This window comes from Fukomys damarensis, unplaced genomic scaffold (assembly GCF_012274545.1).
Source record: "Fukomys damarensis isolate Sample0158 unplaced genomic scaffold, DMR_v1.0_HiC HiC_scaffold_3, whole genome shotgun sequence".
NCBI lineage: Eukaryota > Metazoa > Chordata > Mammalia > Rodentia > Bathyergidae > Fukomys > Fukomys damarensis.
Window position 1 is genome coordinate 17,402,898 of NW_022900915.1, and position 26,161 is coordinate 17,429,058.

At 51.9% G+C, this 26,161-nt stretch overlaps 1 protein-coding gene across 1 annotated transcript in view; it reads left to right on the forward strand.

The window, feature by feature from the left end:
* Positions 1-26,161, forward strand: part of Nrg2 (neuregulin 2) — a 186,682-nt gene that overhangs the window by 157,074 nt on the left and 3,447 nt on the right. The window contains exons 5-12 of the mRNA XM_033765593.1: positions 4,367-4,487; positions 10,923-10,981; positions 16,191-16,214; positions 20,028-20,130; positions 22,208-22,331; positions 22,648-22,775; positions 22,979-23,206; positions 26,004-26,159. Coding sequence (XP_033621484.1) covers positions 4,367-4,487; positions 10,923-10,981; positions 16,191-16,214; positions 20,028-20,130; positions 22,208-22,331; positions 22,648-22,775; positions 22,979-23,206; positions 26,004-26,159 — 943 coding nt within the window. The remainder of the gene's footprint in view (positions 1-4,366; positions 4,488-10,922; positions 10,982-16,190; positions 16,215-20,027; positions 20,131-22,207; positions 22,332-22,647; positions 22,776-22,978; positions 23,207-26,003; positions 26,160-26,161) is intronic.

Consider the following 26,161-nt stretch of genomic DNA (forward strand, 5'->3'; position numbering starts at 1 on the left):
CCAAAAAAAAAAAAAAAAAAAAAAAAAAGGAAGTGTGAATGGATCAAGAGGCACTGGGTTCAGACCTCAAAAGTAAAGTAGAAGTTTTAACCAGTAACAAGGGAGAAAAACAGCTATAGCCACGGGCAGAAAGAGGCGGCTCTGTGGCCTCAGCTCTGAGCTCCTGTCCTGGTCCTTTCTTACTCTTTTGGGGGGTGGGGGGTACCAGGGGTCAAACTCGGGACCTTGTGCTTGCCAGGCAGGCAACTGCACCACTGAGCTACATCCCCAGCCCTCCTTTCTTACTCTTCACTCACACCAAGACACGAATGGCTAATAATGATGTCATGGTTTACCCCTCCCAGCACTTTTTAAATTAAATTTTGAGGTCAATTTACATACCATAAAATTTACCCTTTTAAAATATACAATCCAGTCATTTTTAGTGTAGTTACCAAGTTACGTTCCCATCACCACTAATTCCAGGACCTTTCATTGCCCCAAAAAGAAACCCATGCACATTAGCAGTCACTCCCCATTCCTCTCTCCCTACAGCCCCTGGCAACCTCTAATCTCTTTTCTGTCCCTGTGGATTTGCTTATTATAGACATTTTATATAAATAGATTCATGCAACATGTGGCCCTTTGTGACTTGGCTTCTATTTAACGTGATGTTTTTAAGGTTCGGCCATATTATAACAGGAATTGTGCTCCATTCTTTTTTATGGCTAAGTGATATTCCGCTGTGTGAATTACCACATTTTATTTACCCACTCACCAGTTTGGATGGTTGGGTCATTTGGGGTGCTTTTCCATTTTGGCTATTACAAATAAGGCTGCTGTGGACATTCATATACAACTTGTGCGCAGATAGGGTTTTCAGTTTCTTGGGAGATATACCTAGCAGTGAAATTTAGAAGCACATTTTATGTTCCTATCTGCAATGCTTCTAGGCTTCCAATTTCTCTACATCCTTACTACTATTCATTATTATCCATTTTTTACTGTAGCCTTCCTAGTGGGTGTGAATCACATCCTCATTACAATTTTGATTCGTTTTCCTAGTGGCCTTCCAGAAATGTTTTCATTTAATAGGAGACAATGATTTAATCTACAGAGAAGATATCATCAGCTAAGAACACAAGATTAGCCCCAGGATGGTAGCACAAGGCACTTCTCTCTGAAGAATCATATTTATTTGCTTACTCATGCATTCAGTAAACATTTGCTAAGTACCCATTATATTCTGGGCACTCTGGTAGGCACTGGGCTTAAGTGAAATATGAAAGATGTGGTCCTGCCTTAAGGGATCTTATGTTCTAGTGGAGGAGCTAATAATAGCTCATGTAATTAGGTTGGAATGAATACTACAGGTAGACATATAGGTAGCTAACTGAAGAACAGGGAAGAAGCACGAGAGGCTAGGAGAGGCCACTCTGAGACACTGGTACTTGAGACATCCTGGGCAAGAGGCACCTGGCTTATTACAGGAGCTGGGGTGAGACCCGTGTGCTGGGGACACACTAAAAGAGAGGGACAGGAAATGACACAAGGGAGGTGGCGAGGCTCAGATTCCACCTGAAGAGGAGTCAGAGGTTACTGAGAGTACAAAGGGAAGCCACTGGAGAGCCTTGGTCAGGGCAAGGAGCGAGCCAATGTATGTGGTTTGGAGACCAGTGTGGCAGCTGCCAAACAAGAAGGTCAAGGTGAAGATGAGCAGGAAGTGGGATCAGGAAGACCAGTGAAGGAAGAGATACGATAGCCTGGACTAGGGGAAGAAACACAGAGACAGAAACAGAGCCTCTTGAGGACACAGAAGTGGCAGTCATCGGGGACAGGTGGATTTAGGGAATAAAGGAGAAATAAAAGACACGGTTGTTGCCATTTGGTCACTGAGATAGGAAAGACTAGAGAAGATGGTTGAGGAGGATGACAAGGATCCTGGCCTGGGACATGTTGAGTTCGGGTGGGTGGAGGTGTCAAGGAGCAGCCAGACCCTCACACCTAGAATTTGTGTGTCACCTTTTCTTCTCCAAGCATCGGCAAACACAGTGAAGAAATAAAGGCGTGCTGACAAGGGAGTGCAGACTTGTCACACAGAACCATGTGTGCTAGGACTTTGTGAGAGAGCCACAGAGTGTGTGCACCTCAGCAGCATGCAGATCTTCCTGTTGTGTGGCTTCACCACCAGCAGAGTTGGGCTACAGGGACTCGGGAAGGCCCTGCCATTATAGAAGAGAGGCCTTTCTGAGGTCAGCAAGGCCTGTGGTCACTATTTCCCCTCCTCCAGGAACTAGCTCCCCCATTATATTCCCTTTTCCCATTTCTGGAGCCTGGCCCCACTCCCAGGATGTTGTGGTTTTGGCAAGCCTGGCTCGATGCACTACACTACAGCTACCATAGGAGGGCACCATCTTCCTCCATTGTCCTCTGCCTCCCCAGGCCTCAATTGGCATAGACTTGTATGTGTAACAAGCCCAAGGGTTCAGCATCTCATTCCTGTCCATTGCTCACTCAGTTTGGGTGGAATAACAGTGAGAGCACAACAGCCAGCAGTCTCTGCCACCCATAGCTGCAGAGGGAGCCACGGTAGGCCTGGCAAGTATGGGCCAAGATTTCTATGGCTTACCCAAGTCCACAGGAGGCCCTGGGTCTGAGGTCCATGTTGGTATCCATTCATGTGCTCACGGCAGGCCTTGGTGTTGACGTGTTCTTTCACAAGGGACTGGGCTGCTGAAAAGAATGCACAACTAGATGTCAGGAGCCCTGAAGCCTTGTCCCAACACTCACTGTGACTCTAGACAGGCACTTTGCCATTCTGTTTCCTCAGCCCTCCTTTGCAAGAGGAAAGACAACTGAAGGGCAAGACAACCTCTAGGACCCACTCAGCAGCAATGGGACTTTATAACTTGCAGGCACAGTCACCTCAGTTGTTTCTCTTCTCTGTCCCTTTCTTAGTTTCTGGGTCTCACTGACCCAGAAGTGGGGCAGACATCAGCATGAAGTTTCCTCTCTCCAGCCAGCATGTGGGTCCCAGCTGGGTTTGCGGTTGAGCCTTGGAGGAGACCTCTGCAGGGGTGGGGCTCAAGGATGCCAACTCAGCAGCAGGCATGATGCGCAGGGGAAGGTGGGAGCAGGCCCTGCCCGCTGGATTTTATCAGTGAGCTCCTCAGACATATACAGAGGCAGAGCTGTGTATACACTCCCAGTCCCCCACGCCATCTGTCTCCCTACATGTCTAAACACTGAGGGCGCCAAGTGCCTGCCCTGCTCTCCTGCCCTCACCTCCTCCCCATTACTGAGGAGAGCAACAGACACTCAGCACCCCTGAGGAGTGAGGGCCAGCCAAGGTAGGATGAGCCACTTCAGGCAGAAGGCCATTGCTGGGTGGCAGTGAGAAGCCTTCAGAGCCCTACAGAGCCAAGGAGAAAGCAGGAACCCCTTTCTGTCAACCCAGTCTGGACACACGACAGAGGGCATCATCTTACAGATGAAAGCTGACATTTGGTGCAAGAATTTTCACTTGAAACCAGCTTTCTGGATGGGGAAGCAGAGCTTTCATTATTTTCATGTTTCAAAGGAGTCTGCTCAGTCAGCTGTGCATAGAGTCCATTCTTGCTGTCATCTATCTAGTTTTTATACTCTAGCTGCCTCCAAACACACGTTCTGTCTCTTCCCAACAACCTGAAGCCTATGATTTACCACCTGGGCTGTCCAAGGCCTGGAGACTCACACCAAAGGCAACAGCTGCTGAAATGGGGAGAAGGGAGCTACCTGCTGTTGGGCAGCAGAGAGGAGAGCCTGGATACTTCTGGAGACAGAGTGTAGGCGCCCTGGTAGCATTCCATCCCAGCCCTAGAAGAAAGGTGGAAGAGAGTGCCTGCTAGGGTTCTCCACATCTCTCCAGATAGTGGAAGGTGCCAGTGTACACAGGTGCCAGTCCCCATGCCCTTCCAGTTGCCCCCTTCCAGCCGCCCCCTGGTCTGCCGTGAGAACCTGAGCAGTGCAGGAGACAGGTGACTCCTCCCTCCACTGTTCCCCACACTAGACAGCCGCACCTCCTCCAACTGCAGCGAAGGCCTGGGGAAGACAGGAAGGAAGGGGCCTTTATTCCAAAAGAGGAAACCGTTTTTGCTACTTTCTCTTCCTCTCCAAAAAAAATGAAAGTCTTCCTGGCCTTCAGAAAGTTTGCCCACAGCCTAGGTGCCAGGTTGCACTGGCCAGACAGAGTTTGTGCTGACCTCTCATTTGCCTTGTTGATGACCAAGAGTGATCCCTAGACCGTCCAGTCCTTCCTGCCATCTCTGATCTTCCAGTTTTGAGATAAGACGTGGAGGCCCAGAGGTGGTCTCAGTGGGTCACTGGTACTTGTCTCTCATACCCTCAGTGAGCACCACCCTGTCATCCTGGTCGGGGCATGCCCGGAAGTGCAACGAGACAGCCAAGTCCTATTGTGTCAATGGAGGCGTCTGCTACTACATTGAAGGCATCAACCAGCTCTCCTGCAAGTAAGTGACCAGTGGGGGTGGGCATGGGGGCAAGGGTAGGGCAGGAGGTGCTGAGGCAGAAGTGGAGGGCTCTAGGAAAAGCGGGCCTCAGGTCATTGGCAAAGGGTCCCCAGGGCTTGTAGATAGGGAAGTTTGCCCCTCTTCCTAACCCTTTCTGTTATATATAAGGTCTAAGGGGTATAGGGGCTCCTGCAGTCCCAGTTGCCTAGGCCCCCATCTGCCCCATATCCAGATGTCCACCTCTCATCAACACCCCAGAGGGACATGGGGACTGGGATTTTTTCCTAAGACACTGGGCTTTTACTCTCTGTCTGTCTCTGTATCTCTGTCTCTTTCTCTTTATCTATCTCTCTATTTTTATATCTATCTCTCCCTTTCCTCCCATCTATTAGCAACCCTCCAAATTTGTTCTGGATAAACATATCCCAAGCTGCATCTCCCCCTGCACTGAGAAGCCTGGCAGGTCAGGCAGGTCACAGGCTCCAGAGCTCTTGGCACCACAGGGTCCTACTTCTGCATCGCTTCTCGGCCTCTTGGCTAAGATCAAGTGTAGGGTCCCACTCCTGCAGTCTTGAGGGAAGAAGGGTATTCCAGAGCCCCATGCTGACCTTGGATCTGTCCCAGTGTGCCCTAGGTGCTGTGCCTCAGCCCCTGGTCCCCTTCCACAAGCGAAGACCCTGCTCTGGGTATGGCCCCATGGAGGAGGTCAGGGTGGCCCAAGCAGAAACTCCTAGGAGCTCAGAACTGCATTCTCCTGGTAGCAGATAGGCAGGTGAGAGAATGGTAGCCAGGAGAGCTAGTCCAGGCCCAGTGGATGTTCTGGGCAGCTGGCCCCCGGGCCCCTGGCCAGATTCTGCAGTGGACATGTGAGGAGGGGGACAATGAGAAAGGCGCCAAGTAAATGACTTGGGGTTTTCAAAACAGCTCAAGCCTAGGGCCCTGGCGGGGTGCCACAGCTGCCCCATTCCCATGGCATCTTAGCAAAGGCCGCCAAAGTCCTGGTAGAGATGCAGAGAGAGGGGTTTGAGCTCCCCACAGACAAGGTCAGTCTCAGCCCTTCTGGCTCTCCTGCCTCTGTCCTCCCAGGCCAGATCCACATCCCCCTTCCTGGCTACAGCCTTTCCTAGGAATGTGGGCCTGGCAAGGAGGCCAGGACATAAAGACCCCTCCACCAACCGACACGGTCGTAAGAGGCTGCATCTCCTCACTCAGTGCAGGGCAGTTTAGCACCACTGCTAGGCACGACTATGGCTCTGGCCCCAGCTGGCCTCCTTGGCTGCTTCCTCCCTGGTCCCACCCTTCACCTGCCTCCATCCCCTCCCCTCCTCCCACATTCCAAACCTGAGTGGCCAGTCCCAGAACAACAGGTCCTCAGGGAAGCTCTCAGCCTGACCTCTGCCCTCATCTTTCCCTGCTTCTGCCTCCAAGGGGCAGCCATTTTCGTGTTACAGACCCTGAGGAACATTCTAGCCTTGAAAATGCTCTGAGCTCTTTGGAACAGACCTGCCACAGACTCATAGGGGTCCTGGAATCCCTCACAGAAATGGCCCTATCTTACATCCCCTTTTCTTTGTCTCCCATATCAGGCCTCTCCTCTTCCCTAGCCCCTCGAGTCCCTGACCCTTGATAGCATCCAGCAGTGTCACTGAAATCATCCCTGGCTCCAGGAAGAATGGGCTCAGTGCCCCAGGACAGATGTCAGGGCTGAGGAGGGCCCTGGGGGCCAGGCCCCAGGCTAGAGTTCTGTGTAGGAAAAGAATGGATGAGACATGTGGGCTCTCAGTGGGCCCTGCCAGCAAGACTGCACCCATAGGAGCCTGGGTCCTGGTGGCTAAATCTAAGAGAAGCCAGGATCTGAGCACCTGTGAAGACGGTAGATGCTGTTTCCCCTCCCCACTGGGCCATGTAGCTTCACTGCTTAGAACCTGAGCCACTACCTCCATCTCAGCGTCCCTGGGTCAGCCCCAGTCAGGGCTCCTGCAACTGCATTTCCTGAGTCCCGTTGTCGGCCTGCAGGGAAAAGGGTCATCCCTGGTGGGGACTTCAGTCCTCAGAGCCGTGCTGGAGAAGGGCAGGGGGGAGGGGACTGGCCAAAGCCCAGAGGCTATTCTGGTGGTGGGTGAGCCGGGAGGGACGGGGAAGGCCTCTCGGATTCCTGCTGACACCTGAATGGAATAAAAAGGAAAGAAATTAGGAAATGGAACTCACGTCTTACCATTTGTGCTGTTTGTTTACTTTTTATTTTGATTTTTTTGCATTTCCGCTTAGCTTGGATAATGAAACTACACTGGTCAGTTTCATTCCGGTTTCTATAAAACTCAGTTTTCCTTCCTGGTTTCTTACACTTGTTGTTGTGTATTGGTTCAGAGCCCTGCAGGGAGTGTTGGAAAGCAGACACACTCCATAACTCTCCTGTTTTTCTAGAATTCAGTGCCAAAAGAAACCGTGTCACTGATACTGAATTTTGTTTTTGTTTTTGTTTTTTAAAAAGAAAGAAAGAAAGAAAACTTAAGGGGATTTGAAAACGGGGGGTCCAAATCAAGATGACTGTCCCCTGTCTGGGCCAGACAGGGGCCTCCACACTTCCTCTCGCTGCTTTCTCCTCTTCTCTCCGTGTGTTTGTTGAGCACGGTTGGTGCGTGACTCTTGGGGACTGGTTCAGGGGATGATGACAGAACAAGACTCTTTCCAGCCCTGTGCACAAACCAGTGCATGCCTCCCTCTCCCATCAGCTCACACCCACCCTCATCTCCCCCATCCCGCCTCCATCTGCCTGCTCATTGTCACCATCTCCACCGCCTTCCGTGAACTCCGAAACCCTCACTCCTTCCAGTGCCTGGGGCCTACCCTCATCTTTCATCCACTCCTCCCCCCTGGGTGAGGGCAGCACACATGGCATTATCCCCAGGCTACCAAAAGGAGAAACTGAGGCCCGGGAGGCAGGGCGGGAAAGGGGGAATGCAGAGGTCCTGACCTCTCTGTCACCCCAGATGCAGCCCATGGGCTCTCCACTCTGCCCCCTCTCTTACCCCTGCTCTTCTCCAGCCCTGGGTACAGACCTTCCCAGAGTCATAGGTAATGACCTAGCAGGAAGAGCTGGGAAGGCTGCTGCTCACTTCTCCTTCTGATCTGTCCTTTTGCCCCTGAAATTCAGAGTTTGAATGGGAACCACAGCCACCAGCCAGCCACCCTTGCTGAGTTCAGACACCACCCCCAAGTCGATGGGTGAATGCTGCATGGTCTCTGTTACCCTGGTCTTGGGGGCAGGTTAGAGAGACCACAGGCCCAGCCCACTCCCAGAGTGTGCCCTAAGGAAACCCCAGCCTCAACAAATAGGACTAATAAGAGAAAATAGGATTATCTGGGAGCCCCTGGAAGGAGCTGGTGCTCTCAAAATATAGCACTCTCCCCAGTCCTCCCATCTTCACTCTGCCCATCCCCCAGAACTTTTCCTTATTCCGCAGGAGGTGCACACTCTCTCCAGGAAGGAAAGCTAGCTCCAGAATGATGCACAATTGCAGGGAATACTTGTATTGTAGATGGTGTCAATAGTGCCATCTGGAGTTGTGCAACTCATTAGCCAAGAAAAATACGAGGATGCTTGGACAGGTCAGAACAGGGCACACTGGGTGTGAAATCAGGAACACAGGGATGTATTTAGTTGTCATTGTTCTCCAAGGATCATGAGACAGCAGTCCTGCTTGTCGGCAATGGAAATAAATGGTACTTTTGTCACTTCGTGCCCCTGCACTCCCCTATTCTCTCTTTTACACACACACACACACATACACACACGCAACACACACACACATACACACACATACACACACACATACACACACATACACACACAACACACACACATACACACACGCAACACACACATACACACATGCAACACACACAACACACACACACATACACACACATACACACACGCAACACACATACACACAAACACACACACACACACACTCACTCTCTCTCTCTCTCTCTCTCTCTCTCTCTCTGTCTCTCTTTCTCTAATTTCCCATCTTGAAAGAGCCAAACTAATCCCAGATATTGGACACAGTCAAATCTATTTCTTTCTTACTCCTTTGTGGATTCCAAGAGTCATGTTGATAACTTCTGTCTTTCTCCTTCACTACCAAAGGTGCTTCTGTTTGAAAACTCATTCTCCCCCTCTGTCCCTGTTCCCCACATCAGTGTCCAAGCACAGAGGAAGAGGTGAGCCTGGCTGGAGGTATCTGGGAGACCTTAGCCACGCCCTCCATCTTCCTGGGCTGAGATGATTAGGAACAAGGTCAGCGATCAGAGGACAAATTGATGAGACCGCCCTCCTCCAAGCTGTCACCACCACTTTCCCCAGATACTGCTCAGCCCTCCTCCCTTACTGACTAGGCATACTCTATGCACACTCTCCCCCTGCAGTGACCCTTCTCCTTTCTCTGCTTTGGGGGACACCACTGAGGTCCACAGCTCTCTGCCCGCCAATCGCTTTCATTCCCCACTTTCTAGGTTTGAGGTCACAGGGTTTCCATGAATATCTGTCACAGCCAATGGTCACCTCTCACTGTTAAGTGCAAGGGCCTTACTGCTGCTGTGTACACTAGAAGGCTAATGGGCAGAGCACCTTTACCTCTTGGGAAAGGTTAGGTTGATTAGTGTTGAACAGTGGCCTATTATTGAGGGAACACTGGTGATGGGCTTACCTATCTTGCTAGAGAAGAACAGGCCAAGGCAATACAGACCCACTTCTGAGTAAGGAGATGTGGGGAAGGAGAGAGGCCAGCCCTGTCCATAAGCTTCTTCTTATCCAGCTGGCCTTGCTAGGGTTCAGAAGAATAGCAGGGCTGGGCATGTCTCCCAGAAATGTGCAAGACAGAGACTTCCTTGAAGGGAGAAGTGGCAGCCAGAGAGCAGAAGGAAGTGTGCTTTGGGAACAGGTCAGGGAGATGAGAGTGAGGGTTGCTTGGAACTCCAGGGAAGCCAAGATGGAAGAAAGGTACAGGACAGAGCCAGGCCCTCGAAGGAGAGAAAGTCACAGGGAAAGGGCAGGAGAGCCCAAGCTGGCTCCCAGCAGGCCTCCGATGTGAAACAAACTTCCTGGGTTGCCCAAATTGCCCCTGCACTCTAGTCAGGAAGACAGCTCCAACTGGGACGCTGGTAATTTCAGCTGCTCTCCAGCTTTCTCTTTCCCTAAGCTTTCCCCATGTCTATTACTCTAGAGCAGCCTTCCTCAAACTGTGTTCTACAGAATTCCTCTAAAAAACGCTTTCCATGTTCAAATAAATTTGAGACATACTGGAATTTTCAACTATTTCTTCCTATAAAACTTGCCATAGCCTTTCATTTGCTAATGCAGGCTACAACTCTATAAAAAGTTCTGGGAAGGGGTTCCCTAAACTTATTTGGCCACAGAAACCTCTGAGAGAACAGATCAGATATCTCCTAGGTCACTTTTGCCACGGACACGCAGTCTGGGAACAGCCTTCCAGAGTTCTGCTTTGAGCTTTCTGGGGGATGTTTCATAAACAAGAAAAGCTGCCCAGAGCACAGGAGAGAATCCTTCACAGAGCCTAAAAGGAGTGGCTCTCAAGAACTTGGTATCCCTTTATGGCTGACTGCCTGGCACCAAGGGGCTACAGTTCTGGCTTCTGGGGCACCAGGCAGGTAAGAAGGAAAGCTCCATGACCAGTAGTACAATTAGTCAATAACCTCCCACCCCAACCCCTTTTCCCTAAATCATCCTCCTCCCTGCCCCACCCCACCTTCCCCACACCCAGGGAGCCACATCTATTAGAGAGATTTGTGAGATTTCAGAGCCCTCCACCCAGCCCCTGCTCCAGCCCCTCCAGCTACAAGTGTTACCCCAAGTGCCTGACTTGGTTTTTCTCATTCATCACTGTGCACTTTGATTTCTAACCTTAGCCTCGCGGATGATGCCAGTTTGTTCTGTGATTTTTCCCCTTTTCCTTCTCCAGATGTCCAAACGGATTCTTCGGACAGAGATGTTTGGAGAAACTGCCTTTGCGATTGTACATGCCAGATCCTAAGCAAAGTATGTTTGAAGATACAAACACAAGTCCCTGCTCCTTAGAAAGCTTCCGGGTGCAGTCCCCCCAATGTAGGGCCTAGGGCCAGGGGTGTTGGTTGTTTTTATCTTTGGCTGTTTTGTTTTGTTTCTCTTTTCTTTTTTGTATTTTGGTTTGTTAGTTTTTTGTTTTGTTTTGTTTTGCTTTGTTTTTCATTTTTGGCCTAATCCTTGGGTTTAAAGTTCAGGGCTGCAGGTAAGGGGCAGAGTGGCAAGATCAGTACAAATGGTAACGGTGGCAAGAAACCCAGCTGGCATTGGCAGGAGCCTGTGCTGGGGTGTTGCAATGCCTGTGTCTTGCTATCCTGGCTCTCTCTTTCTGGTTTTCTTTCTTTTGGTAGGTGTCCTGTGGGATACACCGGGGACAGGTGTCAGCAGTTCGCAATGGTCAACTTCTCCAGTATGTCTCTTTCTTCTATTTCTTCTCTTCCCTGGTGACTGGCAGTCTTCCCCTGTGGGAGGGATGGGGCCTTTCTTCTTAAAATTGGGTGGGAAATGGGGGTATCCGGGCTCCTTTCAATCCTAAGTTCTCACCAGAAGCCCATGCAAAGGAGACCAACACATGCACGTGCACACACACACACACACACACACACACACATTCGTGTGTGCGCCTGCCCAATATGTTGACTATACTATACTGCCTAAGCACAGTAATGTTGAGTTCTCCCTCTTTATGCAGGCACATACAGGCCTCTTCCCCACTTCTAGGGTCAGACAGCCTGGCCAAAATGGGAAGAGGCATTTGCAGAGCCCTCCCCTACCTCAAAAGGCTGTTTGAAGGTATCAGGCTTCTGATGAGGCCAAGCAGGGAAGGTGTGTATGTGTGTGCTGGTATATTTGACAGAGAAAAAAAATGTTCTCAAAAATCTGTCTTCTGGTCTAGCCGGAGTGTGATTGGTTTGGGGTTCAGAACCCAGAGGAGAGTTTGAGGGAGAGCAAGAACCAGCACAGTGATTTCCATGGGTACCAGAGACATTTGTGTGGCTACAGGGAGTTGCTGCTGATGCTAAAAGATAGAGGCGATGAAAAAAGTAACAGATAATTGATGACTCTTTCCAGGACCTCTGTGGTCTGAATCCCCATCTTGGATTTCATTCTCTTCCTTTTCACACTTCTGAAGTCAAAGGTCTCAGGTTTACACAGTTTGGGGTCTGGGGGTGCTGCAGACCAGGGATGCAGCCATAATTGTGAGGTGCTTACGTTAGGGCCTGGGAGCAGTTCCTTCAAGCACCAGCAGGTGGAAGTGGAGCCGAGCAAAAGGCCACCGGCTTGCTCTCAGACTTGGTTCAGAGCCCAGTGGTCTCTTGGCCTGCCAGGCCCAAACAATGTCATCTGTCCCATCCTGCAGAACAAACTAGGCCCCTACCCATCCCCACCTCCTCCTTTCCAGGGTGGTCATTTGGGTCCCATGAGGAGTTAGAAACCAGAGCGTCTAGCTGATACCTGGATGTTGGGAGGAAGAACTCTGGGAAATGCTGAAGTGAGACTTGGGGTCTTTTTGATAGCTCATGTGGTTTGGATCTCAGGATATAGAAATGAACCTTTCCAGTCCCCCCAGCCCCGCCACCCATCCCCACACAAAACCCAAGAAATGTACTCTTAAACTTGAGCCAGTCATAGGGGCTTTCATGGGTGGGGGCTGTGGGCCCAGATGGACACCATGTCTTCCTAGTGTAGAAAGCAGCACTCTGCTCAGGCCCCTCCAGTAAGGGGCCAGGGAGGCAGGCCATAGGGATAAGGGCCGTGGAAAGGGCATGTGGCCCAAAAGAATTCTGTAGAGCCTAGGCTCTGAAAAAATTTCAGAACCCGATCCAGGCTGCATGGAGAACTGTAGGAAAAGAGGAGCCTTGGGAGGGGGTAGAACAGCCAGGCACCCAGGTGGAGAAGGGCAGTGGGGGCTATGTTCCTTTCTGTCCTTTCGCAGAAAGCCTCTCTGCCTTGTGGGACTGTTCCGGACAGGCAGTCCCAGCCTGTCCTGAATCACAGCAGCAGAACCTGCAACACTTGGGCAGCTGTCCAAGGCCTCTCTGCCAGCTGGGCTATTTCAGCTTTCAGCTCAGCTCTGCTGGGAGGGTCTACCCGGAGCCCAGAAAAGAGTCTGCAACCCTGGGCCCACCCCTGGCCTTCTCATCTGTGCTGCCAGTACAGTTACTGTTACCTTTCTGTAAAGGACTCATGCTCTTAAAGCACTTTCCCAGAGAGCCCTTCATGTGCTGCTCTAGCAGATAATAACTGCAGAGGCAGTGTACTGTGCTCGCTAAAGTGGCCAGCTTCTTGTTCCAAGAGACCAAGAAAAGAAGTGCTAGCTGCCCAGCTTACTAGTTCTGAGGTCTTCTGTAATTTCTCTGGATTTGTTTTCTCATTTGTAAGATGGGGATTACTTTTGTACCAGTAAGGTTGCTAAGAGGATGAAATGAAGTGATGCATGAGAAGGTCTCAGTGGACCACCTGTCATTGTCATTAGAGTGCACTTAACACCTGTCCCAGCTACAGCTGGCATTGGGGAGGGCCGGGGGAGCATCATCCCCCTTGAGGCTGCCTCCCAGCATTCCCAGCAAAGTGTCTGACCTTAGCAGCAAACCACCTCAGCACCAGGCTTTTTGCAGAGACTACGGAAGTGGAGCCTGGGATCCCAGTAGCACTCCGAAGCTCTTTCTTCACTGACACCCCTGCTCTATCTGTAGACCCCCGGGTGAATGCATATGCACGCATGCAGACACATCAGCATGTACTCACTCGTGCATACACCAGCGCAAACACAGAAGCTCACCCACACACCCTCACACACACAGAACACATGGGTGTGGGCTGACATACTCGTACACGTGTACAGATAAAAGCACACACATGCGAACACAGGAACATGCTCACGTCTGCATACATATTGTTGCCTCCTTCTGCAGGCTCCTTATGCCTGTGTGTCATGGATGAAGAATGTGTGCATACTACCTGGAAGCCTGGCCCTGCTGGGCATCTAGCTTCAGGATGCCACTGTTGCTGGTCAGTACGCAAACTTCTGGCCAATAGGACCTTCCTGTGGCTTATCCTGGCTGAGTAGCATCCAGTGAACAGGAGTAGGAGACTTCTTTATTGGGGCAGACACAGCCATAAGCCTCTCGGAATCCATCCCCAGGCTTCCAGGGTAAAGGTTGCTTACCTGGTGACTGGCCAGGCCTTTCAGTGACCTCACGAAGCAAGACAGCCACCATTGGTCCACCATAAACAGTACTAGCCTTTGACTCAAAGAACACACCACCAGGTCCCCTGGAAACTGCTACTCCTATGATTGGTTCCCAGATGAGAGAGAAGAAAACTCTCAACGGGCTTCAGGAGCCTTTGCTTTCTTCTCCAAGTGGTCATTGTTCCCAGGAGTAGCCAGTCGGACCTGCCCTATTAAAAGGGCAGGAATGGCCACTCACAGCTTAGCCCCCGAGAGACCAGGGGCCTAGATTCCAGTCTCTTTATGCCTCTGGATTTCTTGTGTGACCTTGAAAAAGTGTCCTAGCACCACTAGGCCCACCTGCCTCATACAGTATAACAACCTTGGCTAAAAGTGGGGTGCAGGCCAGCTCTTAGTATCCTATGTGCCATGGTCATGCTGGGCTGTTCTCTCTCAGGGGAGGATGGCTGACTACTCAAACAATGTGAGTGCCCTTAGGCTGTCTGGAGGGTCTGCTGGGCTCCAAGATTAAATACTCCATCACTGCCCTGAGACCTTTTGAGTTTGTCAAGTTCATGCATCTACTAGCATGGCTCCCCACCTCCAGAGGGCTCTGGAGGAGTGAATAGACTGTACTTGGGTGACTTTCTTCTACTTCCAAACAAAACTGCAAAGAAGGCAAAGGAGGAGACAGCTCCTGTTTGGAAGGCTAGGATCAATATCAATGCTTCTTTGGTGTGTTCTCTGCACAGAACTGGTGGGGCGGGGGGATCCGCCTCAAGGTCGTAGAGTCAGAACCACCTTGGTCCCTGGCTCAGAGCCATTATGCTCTTCTGCTTTTTGCCAAATGTGGAACTCTCTAGAATCCCTTTCAGGAAGCAGAGAGAGAGAGATCCAGGGGTGGGTGCTCAGGACATCCTGCTGTATGCCTGGGCTCCCCTTCCTTTGCGGCAGATGAGAACATCACACACGATGTTGTGCCCACCAGGCCTAGCCAAACTAACTATGCTTCTGTGAAGGCAAACAGGGAGCAAATCCAAGCCGGCAGAGTGATGCCCTTGCATGATGTCCTGAGCCTTCTGCTATCTGGCCTACTCACATCTGCTCTGACAGTGTATGGGCACTTTCAGCAGAAGAGGAAACAGAAACTATAGCTTTCTCACATCCACTGAGCAAATTAGGAATAAAACTGAGACTCAGAGCTGTAGGCTGGTGCCAACTGTACCAACTGTACTGAGAATGGGAGGTGAGCTTTTTTAAATTACCATTGAGATTTCTGGGCTTCCAAGCCTTTTTCCATTTGTCTGGATGATTGCCAAGCTTGCAAATTTCCCAGGATCCCCTGACCAGGTCTGATCCTCATTTAACAGTTAACTAAGGGCCAGGGATTTAGTTCAGAGGTTCCACCACCTGCTTCACAAGCACAGGGTTCCAAGTTCGATCCCCAGTACCAAAAATAACAGTTAACTAAGACACAGAGACCCAGGTGGGTTAACTGTCACTTGGGACCACATAGCATTTCAATGCCAAGCTGGCCCCTGGGCCACTGCCTTTATCTAATCTCTCAGTGGTATGGGTGTCTTCCCAACAGAGGCCTAAAATCCCACATTTCACATCCTGAAATAAATTTGTCAGCTATGTGAGGAGTTCATAGGTGAACCCACACTCTTCTCATTCTTCAAGTTGCATTATGGTCTTCTAACTAGTAAGCTCAAGCTTGGGGGCCATAGGCCAGCCCCTGTATCATTGGGGGTTCTGATGGAGAAGTAACTTGCTGCCTGGAGTCTTCACCTCTCCAGGTTCCTGCTCCCCTAGTTGGCCAGTTGGCCAGGATCCTAGGAGATGGGCAGGCCAGCTAGGCCCAGGGGCAGGGCATGGACACCTGGCCAGTCTGCGGAGCTCAAGCCATCTTTCTGCACAGAAGAAAGGGCCCCATGAGTTAGCCAGGTAGGCTGTCTCTGGGAGGGTTTGAGAGTGCTAAAGGGCTGGTGCTGGAGCTAGGAGGAGTGGACAGGGCACTCCTTGCTCCCATATCCAGTAGCCCTTTCCTCCAGGGAACATTTGCCAACTGACTCTTGTGCCTGTGCTTCCCTTCCCCACGTCCAAGTACTAAACCATTGCTCATCTCTAAAGAGCCTTCCCTGCCTGCCAGTTCTAACACTACCTCTCTCTATCCCTGTTGGGGCTTTTGGGGACTGGGCACCAGGGAAGGAGCTCAGGAGGCTGGGAGGGGACACTACTAACCTGCTTTCACCTCACAGGCTGGCTGCCCGGTGTCTGAAGAGTCCTGACCAACGTTTCTCTCTCTCTCTCTCTCTGTCTCTCTCTGTCTCTCTGTCTCTCTCCTTCTCTCCCCTTTCCTCCCCCTTTTTCTCCCCCCTCCCATTTCTCCTTGTCTCTCTTCCTCCACCTCACCCCCCCACCCTCCTCTCTTCTGCACTGCCAGAGCATCTTGGATTTGAATTAAAGGGTACGGAACCTCTATGTATCGCTCCGTGCCTTCTGCACAGCCCCTCTCCCCACAGCCTCTGACTCCTTGGGTGCTGAATGTTTGGCTTCCTCCCTAAAAACTGAAAGAGGATGATTCTAAAGATCACCCTTCACCTCATCAAGATCTCCTAGCACAAACTATGTTGACTGGGGGCAGACCAGAGCTCATGAACAGCAAGGTACCCCAGTGATGCACAGTAGCAATTCCCCTGAATAGGGGAGACCTACCGCTAAGAGGCCTGAGATGGGTCCCAGCTGTGCACCCAGTGGCCTCCAGAGGAGAGACAGTCCCTGCGGAGGCCCCTTGGAGGGCCAGGATTGGGGAACCACAGAAGCCTGGTTTGGGGAGCTGTGCAGAGAGGCATCCTTTTCCATCTGACTTTATCGCTGTTTCCTTCTCCCAGTTCCATTTCCATCACTTTTCATCTGCATCAGACCGGTACCTAATAACTCCCCTTTGCCCCTGCCCCTGCCCTGTGTCTGTCTGCTGGGCTTTTCCATCTGCCTGATTCTATCACTCCCTCCATGATCTGTCCCCAAGATGACATGTGAGTGCATCTGTGAGCAAGACCAGCAATGGTCTGGGTTGGGCTGGCCTCTGGTGCCTGCCCCTTGCCTCCCAGCGCAGAATCTTACAAGTATCCCTTGGCCCTACGAATACCCTCTGGCCTCAGAAGACTCCATTGGCTGGAAGGGACTTCCTGAGGATCAGTGTTTCCAGATCTCTGGCTCTGTGCCTCTTTCCAGGGAGGTGCTGCCCTGGCCTCAAGTGTCTGGAGGTCTCACAGCAGAAGACATGCAGGGCTCAGAGGTGGGGGCTTCTACAGGACAGAGCCTCAGATTTGGGGCAGAGCCTTCAGAAAATCCAAGGCTGCTCTCACAGCAGGTTTGGGAAGGCCCAGCTATTCGCAAGTCTGCATGTTAGTGTCTGTGTGTGCAGGCTGCAGGGGCATGGAGAGGGCAGGTGGAGGCTGTATGAGTTCTGTGATTGTGGTAGGGAACAGAGAGGTGAATCTGCAAGGATGTGCATGTATGCATGTCGGGCATGGGCAATGTGGTCCACTTTGCACATAGGTCTCAGAGCAGGAAGCTACGGAATGGGTGTGGGCCTGGGGGAATAGGATGTCCCTGGGCCGTGTTGAGTGCTTACAGTTGGACTGCCAAGGTGCAGAGTGAGTGTGCGCATATGCAGACGTCTGAAAAAGAGAGTGTCCGTGTACTTACACCCTATACAACAAGACATCCACTCTACACCAGAACCTACCAGTCACATGGCATCCCTGCCCGCCTTGCACTCCCATTCATGGGTGAGACAGAAACAAATAGGAAAAACATCTGTGGCAATAAGTGAAATACAGAAAATTAAGTTAGGCCATGGGCTAGTGCTTGGCTGCAGTGTGGAGCTAATGTGGTCCAGGAAGGCTTTGATAGTCAGCCTTCCAAGCAGTGAGGGAGGTGAAGGCAAGGGACCATAAGTACAGGGGTCAGCGACTGGAGGAGGCTTGCCTTGTTCAGTGGAAAGAAATGGCCAATGACTCCCAAGTCCCACAGACGCGGGGGAGAGGACCACAGATGAGATCAAAAGGAAGGCTGGGACCAGGTAATCAGGGGCCTTGGATAATGTAAGAAAGGCCTTGAGTTTTATCAGAGTACAGAAGGAAGCCATTGTGAGTTTCTAAGCAGAGGACTAAAATGATCTGCTTTATGGTTGTCAATAAGTGTAGCTTTGGGTGGACAAGAACCAGAGCTAGAGTGGGGTGAGGAGGAATAGAAGTCCTATCAGAAAGTGACCATCTCCAGGTTAGGGGGGCATCATCCTGGACTAAGCTGGAAGCAGTAGAAATGGTTATCATGAGCCAGGCATGGTGGCACACACCTGTAATCCCAGTACTCTGGAGCCTGAGGCCCAAGAATTGTAAACTTGAACACAGCCTGGCAACTAGCAAGACCCAGTCTCAAAACAAACAATAAAATAGAGCTGAGGATGTATCTTAGAGCAAAGGCACAGGGTTCGATTCCTAGCCTAAATAAATAAATAAAAAAGGTCAGATGGTCAGATCCAAGACTACTTGAAAGGTAGAGCTGAGCAGACTTACGCATCGATCAGGTATCAGAGGAAGTGGGAAGAAGGGGACCAATCAAAAATGAGCCCATGTTGAGGCCTGAGCTGCAGGACCACAGGTGCTACACTAATGAGATGGTGTGAGCAGGGGAGCAAGTGTGGAATGAGGTGGGGACAGCCCTTGGATCCCTGACTGATGCTTAGGGAGAAGCCACAGCAAGAGACAGAACTAGAGAGAATGCCTACAGCTGGGATTTGAAGTCTGTCTGGATGAGATCACTAAGGGAGACAGGGCAGGTGGAGGAAAAAAAGAAGCCTGAGAGCCCTGGAGATGCCTACCTTCTATCCCAAGCAGAAGAGAAGGAAGCAGCCAGCAAGCCAGAAAGAGTAGCCCCCAAGTAGGAGGAAGCCCAGGAGAGAGTGACCACATAAAGACCCAGGGCAGTGGGTACCAGAAGGGAAAGTCAGGTGACCACAAGTCTTGGCAATGTGGAGGCTGTCAGAGACCATGGACCGAGTGGTCTCCAAGCACTGGAGGGGACTGAGGAGGGGCAAGCGGAGAGGGAGGCCTAAAGCAGGACTGCAGGCACAGAGCCCACATGGGGACATGGGGTAGAAGTCTGGTTGACGCCACCTGACAGTGGGTCTGTCTCTTGAGCATGTGTGTGCAGTATGTGTGTGAATTTCTGGAAAGGGCACGTCTGTGACTCGGGCCGGCAGCTCCTGCGGTGCATATGCCTAGAAGGTGTGTGTATAGCCCTGGGGCTGCTGGTCTGTGTGCCTGTGCCTGGGAGATGTGCAAGCCTGGAGTCCAGGACATTTCCCAGGGCTCCACCAAGGTGTGAGGATCCCACCTCAATTTACTCCTGACACGCTGGAAGGGCCAGCCAGAAGGTGGGACAGGGTGACCTCTGGGTTGGGGCCTTGACCATGGCCAGTGCTGTCACTTTCTCCTTTCCTTCCTCCTGGCTGTCCCTGTTTTAGAGGGGCAGATTGCCCCTACCAAGCATGGACAATGGAGAGGAGAATCAGGCTTTCAGAGGGCTTCAAGTCCAGCCTCACTCACCTCCCCAGCAAGGGGAGGAGCTGTTCTTGGCCCACAAGGATGGCTCTAAGCACCAGGCTGATGCTGCTGCTGCTGCTTCTGGGCTTCTCACCTGCAGAGAAAGGAGGATACAGTGGGCAGTACCAAAACCTGACCAGGCTCAGGAGTCTCTCACAGCCTCCCGGGACACTGTCTCCTTCTACCTGCTCCTGGCCCGGGCATCCCTCCTAAGTCCAGCCGGGGCTGGTGTGTTACCAACCATTCTTAAGGAAGGGAGGTGGCCAAGCCAGTCTTTTGCCCAGTGTTTCTGTGTTCACTGCTATGAAGAGCAGCTATCCCAGCCACCAGAGTTCCTTGCGGCTGCCAGATCACTGTGGAGCAAGGCAGGAGGCTGGCCAGTCTGGGTTATCCTCCCCTGCTTAGTGGCCTTGAGAACTTCACCTCTTCCATCCCCTCCTATTCCCTGCATTTTTCACTCACGTGCTTAAGGCTGACACAGGTCTGGGGGTGTGGCCGCATCCAAGGCTGGGTGGCAGTTGGGGGGAAGCACAGGCAAGAGGGAAGGGATGGATGCTGCTGGCAGGACATGGGCTGAGGGGGCCTAGGCTTGGGGCAGGGTGTCTGCACCTGCACCTTATGGACCCTTCCTCCTGCCCCGCCTCTTCACATCTGCTCTGCCCCTGCAGAAGCTGAGGAGCTGTACCAGAAGAGGGTGCTGACCATCACCGGCATCTGTGTGGCTCTACTGGTTGTGGGCATTGTCTGTGTGGTTGCCTACTGCAAGACCAAGTAAGTGCCAGGTGCTCAGGCCAGGGACAGAACAAGCCGGGGGGTGGCTTCCAAGATGTTTTTTTAAGGGACACACTCTCCACCCCACTGTGCCTAGCCTCAGCCCCCACACCCTTGTGTCTCGAACCTGAAGGAACTCTACCACTGTGGGGTTGAGGGGCTGGGCCGGGAAGCAGGGACAGAGAAGGGAGAGACAGTTTCAGAGGACAGAACAAAGGAGGGTTGTGGGCAAAGGCTTTGGAAGAAGGTGGGTCTGGGTTCAAAGCCCAGCTCAGTCATTTCCCATGTAACCTTGAGCAAACAGGAAACTCTCAGAGCCCTCATGGGAATAAGTCTGTTGTACACCTCAAAGACGCTGTGCGGGCTTGAGTGGAGGACACAGCCGACCCCACAGGGTCCAAGAACACATGCCCTGTGGTGGGAGGCACTGGTGAGGAAGAGGTAAGCACCAAAAAGGCTGCGTTCCCAGAAATGGTAGTTGCTTCAAAAGCCTGGCCCCACCCTGGGAGCAGTTAAAACAAGAGCACAGGAAGGTGAGGCTGGGCCATCACTTCGGGGACTACAGGGGCAGCAGAACCTTGAGGAAGTCGGACAAGTTAGGTAGAACAGCTCGAACTGAAAGACAAGAGCAGACGGGGGCAGCCACAGCCTGCAGCAGGAGCAGCCCATACTAGTTGAAGCAAAGGGCAGGCATCAAGAAAAAGAGGCAGGGGCTAAAAAGATAGCTGGGACCCAGATGCCATACAGCCTGAGCCCAAAATATAGAGTCTGAAGGCAGTAGGGAGCCAACAAAGGTTATAATAGGATATGGTACAGAAAAATATATTTGTCACATTTGTTCATATTTGGAGGCCAAGGGTCTAGGTGTAATAGCCATAGCTTTGCGGTCTGAACATCTGGGTCCAGACTAAGTACAATCCAAGGCCCTGCTGGCCTCACCTTGGATGAGTCCAGGACCAGAAAGGCTGGTGGGGAGTAAGGAGGGAGTTGAGGCTCAGGGAACTCAGAGGAGAGGACTGAACCCGAGGGAAAATTGAGTCCAAGAAGTGTGAAGAAAACAAGCCCCCCTGCGTTTACTGTATTCTGACCCACACTGTGTTTACTCATTTCAACGAACAACATTCGTTAGGTCCCTGCTGCCCCAGGCACACAGCCAACACCCTAGGCAAGCAGTCCAATGTCGTAGCATGTTCTGGAGGTCCCTCCCCTCAGCGAGAGGGAAGGAGGTATTCTGCCGAGGGAGCAGCATCTCGCCTTAGGCCTGGAAGGTCAAAAGGCAGAGATGGAACTGCAGGTCCAGGACTAGTGGTTGCGTAGCCCCTGAGGCAGGACAGGGTGAAGGGTCAGAAACAGGCTGTCCAAGAATGCAGCCAGCTGCGGTGGGGAAGATTGGGAGGGGAAATGGGACACTGGGGCCAGTGAAGGATTTTAGACAGAGGAGTCACATGATTAGAATTGTTTACTATAAAACAGATTTATCAAACATTTAAAATATGCCAGTATAGGGGCCAGAGATTTAGCTCAATGGTTCCGCCGCCTGCTTTGCAAGCAAAAGGACCTGAGTTCAGTCCCCAGTACCAAAAAAAAAATATATATATATATATGCCAGTATAAAATAATCCCACAGGCTCTGGCTCCCTAGTCAAAGCACGTTGTTTTATTTTCGTTACTGGAAATACCTACTTCATTCTTTGTTTATATGTTTATCATCTGCTTTCCCTACTGGCCTGCAGGCTGTGGGAGGCAAGGACCATGTCTATCTTTGCTCCAAAGCAGTGTCTAGCACACAGTAAAAACTCAGTAATTACCAAATGAATGAATGAATGAGGGAGGGAGGAATTCAGAGAGAGAGGGTGTCGGCACTGTGCATGAGCAGTTCACATACTTTTAATGGTCACTAGTCTTTGGAATTGGTCTTACAGAGGGGAAAGTGAAACATATAGCATTTCCATAACTTGCCCAGAGTCACACAGCTAGAAAGCAGTGGGGTTCTTTGCCACTCAGGTTCCCTGTAGGGACAAGTAGGAAAGTTCATTGTGGGAGAAGGTGCAAGCTCATCTGCCCTTCCCCTGTGCAGAAAACAGCGGAAGCAGATGCATAACCACCTCCGGCAGAACATGTGCCCAGCCCACCAGAACCGGAGCTTGGCCAATGGGCCCAGCCACCCCCGATTGGACCCCGAGGAGATCCAGATGGCAGACGTGAGTGGTGTTCCTAGGCACCCCTCTGAGCCCTTGCTAGACACCCAGCCTCCTCGTGCCCCCTGCCAGGAAGGGCCAGGGCAACAGCTAGCCCATCCCACCACCAGCCTGATAGGTACTGACACCAGGATGGTTGACCTCACCTCAGGGAGGGGAGCTGATTTGCTAGGGCCACCACTGCCCCAGCAGCAGGTCACTTTTCATCTAGTGGGTTACCTCCCAACCTAGAGCTCAGTGTTCATCACTTTCCCATCCCCACTGGGAAAGTGAGCCAACATGGTCCCTAACTCCTACCCAACTGTCTCTCTATCCCCAGTACATCTCCAAGAATGTGCCAGCCACAGACCACGTCATCCGGAGGGAAACTGAGACCACCTTCTCTGGGAGCCACTCCTGTTCTCCTTCTCACCACTGCTCCACAGCCACACCGACCTCCAGCCACAGGTGGGCACCACCAAGGCCCACAGAAACACGTAGATTCCTGTCCTTTTTTGTTCAAGCATTTGTGATATTCCATGAGCCCACAGTGGAAATACCAGTGAGCCAAGGGAGCCCAGGATAGGATGAAGAACCAGGGAGGGGGTGGCCATGGACCATACCAGTTGGGCTACCCTGACCCCTCCCTTTGCCCCATCTGGCTTCCCCAGACACGAGAGCCACACATGGAGCCTGGAACAATCTGAGAGCCTGACCTCCGACTCCCAGTCAGGCATCATGCTGTCATCAGTGGGAACCAGCAAGTGCAACAGCCCTGCATGTGTGGAGGCCCGGGCTCGGCGGGTGGCAGCCTACAGCCTGGAGGAGCGGCGCAGGGCTGCTGTGCCACCCTACCACAACTCCGTGGACTCCCTACGTGACTCCCCGCACAGTGAGAGGTCAGTCCCAAACCCCCCAGGCCTGGCCCCACCTTGGCCAAAGGACTGGCCCTCAGGGGACCTTAAGAGTCACTGAGAGAGCCTTGTCTCCACTGTTCAGGTGGGTAAACAAGGTCTCAGAAAGGTTAAATGGTCTTTGGGGGGGCATTGGGCGCGTTAGTGATGAACTGAGCACAAGTTGAGCCAGAGGACCCTGGTGTGGAGTGACCACCTAGTTTAACTGTCCTGCTAAGACAACTGTCAGAGAGGAAGGGGATATTGACACCTATCAGGAGCAAACAGGCTGTTCCAGACAACTGGCACCTACAGCTGCCTGTCCCAGATCACCTGAAAGTCCCATGCCCATGTCCCCGCAGACACGGAAAGACGTGAAAGCTGAGTAGACTGGAGGGTGGGAGGGAGGTTGCCTTTGAAGACACTGACCAGCACAGGACAGGCATAAGCTAAGAATGATCACTGGCCCTGGCAGCATCAGCAACAAAGCCCCAGTGTTCCAGGCATTGTTGGGTTCCTGAGCAGAGGGTGCAGGATGAATCAAGAAAGCGCCCTTCTTCCTTGACTCCAGGAGTAATGGAGCCCAGCCCCTACTCTGCTCAGCCCCCGGTGGTCCTCTTCAAGTCAGGTCTGTGGAGTAAAGAGCTCCAGGCTGGGAGGCAGTAAAGGAGCAGATCGCCTCCTACTCTCCACTCTGTGTCAGGCATGGTGGGGAATCCAGAGATGGCCCACCTGGTCCTGCTCCTGAGCTCTCATTCAGGCACAAACCACTGATGCTCACAGCAGCCTAAGGAAAGTACTAAGCTCCACAACAAGACAGAAACCCTAGGAAACAGCCAGGACTTTCAAGACCAACCTTTCCAGCCTGGCCTGGCTTTACCTCCTGCAAGAATTTTTTTTTTTTTTTTTTTTTAGACCGGGTCTCCCTATGAGACTGACCTGGAACTCACTTTGTAGCCCAGGCTGGTCTCAAACTCACAGCGATCCTCCTGCCTCAGCCTCCCGAGTGCTGGGATTACAGGCGTGCACCACCACGCCTGACTTAAAATGATAGTATTCTTTTTTTGTTGTTTGTTTTTTTGTTTGGTACTGGGGATGAACTCAGGTCCTTGTGTTTGCAAAGCATGCGGCAGAACCACTGAGCTAAATCCCCAGCCCCGCCTCCTGCAAGATTTCGAGCGGGCTCTCCACCTCTCTACCTTTTCCCTCTGTTGTAGATGAGGGAGCACAGTACCTCGTACCCATGGTCCCAAGATAATATGCATAGAGCTCTTTGCTTCATATCTATTGCTACTCTCATCAATAGTAGCCACAGAACTAGGGCTCCTTAAGGACTGGTGGGATGATGAGAAGTAGAGAGATGGGGAAGGAAAGCCTTGCAGACACAGACTCTAGAGCTGTTCCAGCAGAGATACTGAAGAACACGACTGGTGAGCAAGGTGCCTGCCTGGGGCAGGGCTGTGGGGAGCAGTGGAGCTGGTTCTGAACAGGGAGCCTGGGTGCATTCAAGAGAAAAGCCTCAGCAGAGCTGGGAGTTTTAAAAGAATAGTTCTGGGAACTGCATAGAGTGAAGGTGAGACCCTGAAGTGAGAAGGTGCCCAATGGTACAGGATGGGGTGGTGGGTAGGCTCCAGGAGATGGGGACTGGCAGGACTTGGAAGCTAATCAGATCTGTAGCACAGGGAGGGTCAGAAAGAATGTAACAGAGACCCCGGGCTTGTGCCAGAGGTCAGTCAGGTGCCTGAATGTGCTGTCGGAGAGAGGAGCGTGGAAGGGTGGTCCATATCCTAAGGTAGACAGTGGTGGAGTGAGAGGTTGATGGGTTCACAGGGGGATGACAAAGGGACATGTACCCAGGACCCAGACTTGGAGATACTGGCAAGGGCAAGCTTTTGAAGAAACCAGAGATCACTGGTTCAAGCACAGACATCTCAGTGAGGTTGAGGACCCTGCCTGGGATGTGGTCACTTCCCTGGGACAGTTTTTGGCTTTAATATAGGAACACACCTAGTGCAACACACACCTGTAATCCCAGCGATTTAAGAGGCTGAGACAGGAAATACCAAGTGCAAGGCTGGCCTGAGCAACTAAGCCTATCTCAAGATATTTTTAAAAGGTCTGGCAGAGGCATGGTGGCACACGCCTGTAATCCCAGCATGTGGGAGAATGAAGCAAGAGGATCGCAGTGAGTTCAAGGCCAGGCCCTGCCTACATAGCAAGACCCTGTCTCCAAAGAAAGGGGGCTGGAGCTCCTGAGTTCATACCTCACTGGAGGGGGGGTCCTCTCACTGAAGCCATGAGGCCAAGGTCTGGAGCACAGTGAGTTCAGATACAAAGGTATCTGAATGAGGACTAGTGAATTCTGGAATTGGACATTATGCGTCCTGGTTCCTACCAGGCCTCAGTTCAAATGCTAGCTCTTCACTTACTAGCTATGTGAATCTTGAGTATGACACTTAAATGTACTGTGTCTCGGTTTCATGTGTATAGTGGGCCCTTAAGAGTCACAAAATTACTGTATTAGATGAGAACACACACAAAATGCCCCAGTCTGAACCCATGACTGGGGGCATCGCCACAGCAAATGACTGCTCACCAAGACTTACTATGAGCTGAGCCAATTCCAATACATTTTTAGATCACCCAACACAACGATGGTTATCGGGTAAACAGTAAGGGACAGGAGGGGGATGAAGCCACCGAGAATTACCCACAGGCTCCGTAGCAAAAAAGTTACTTCGGGTCGGGTTGGCGCTGCCCCTCCCACCCGCGACCCCGGCCCACGTCTCTGCCCCTACCGCAGGTACGTGTCGGCCCTGACCACGCCAGCGCGTCTCTCGCCCGTGGACTTCCACTATTCGCTGGCCACGCAGGTGCCGACCTTCGAGATCACGTCGCCCAACTCTGCGCACGCCGTTTCGCTGCCACCGGCAGCGCCCATCAGCTACCGCCTGGCGGAGC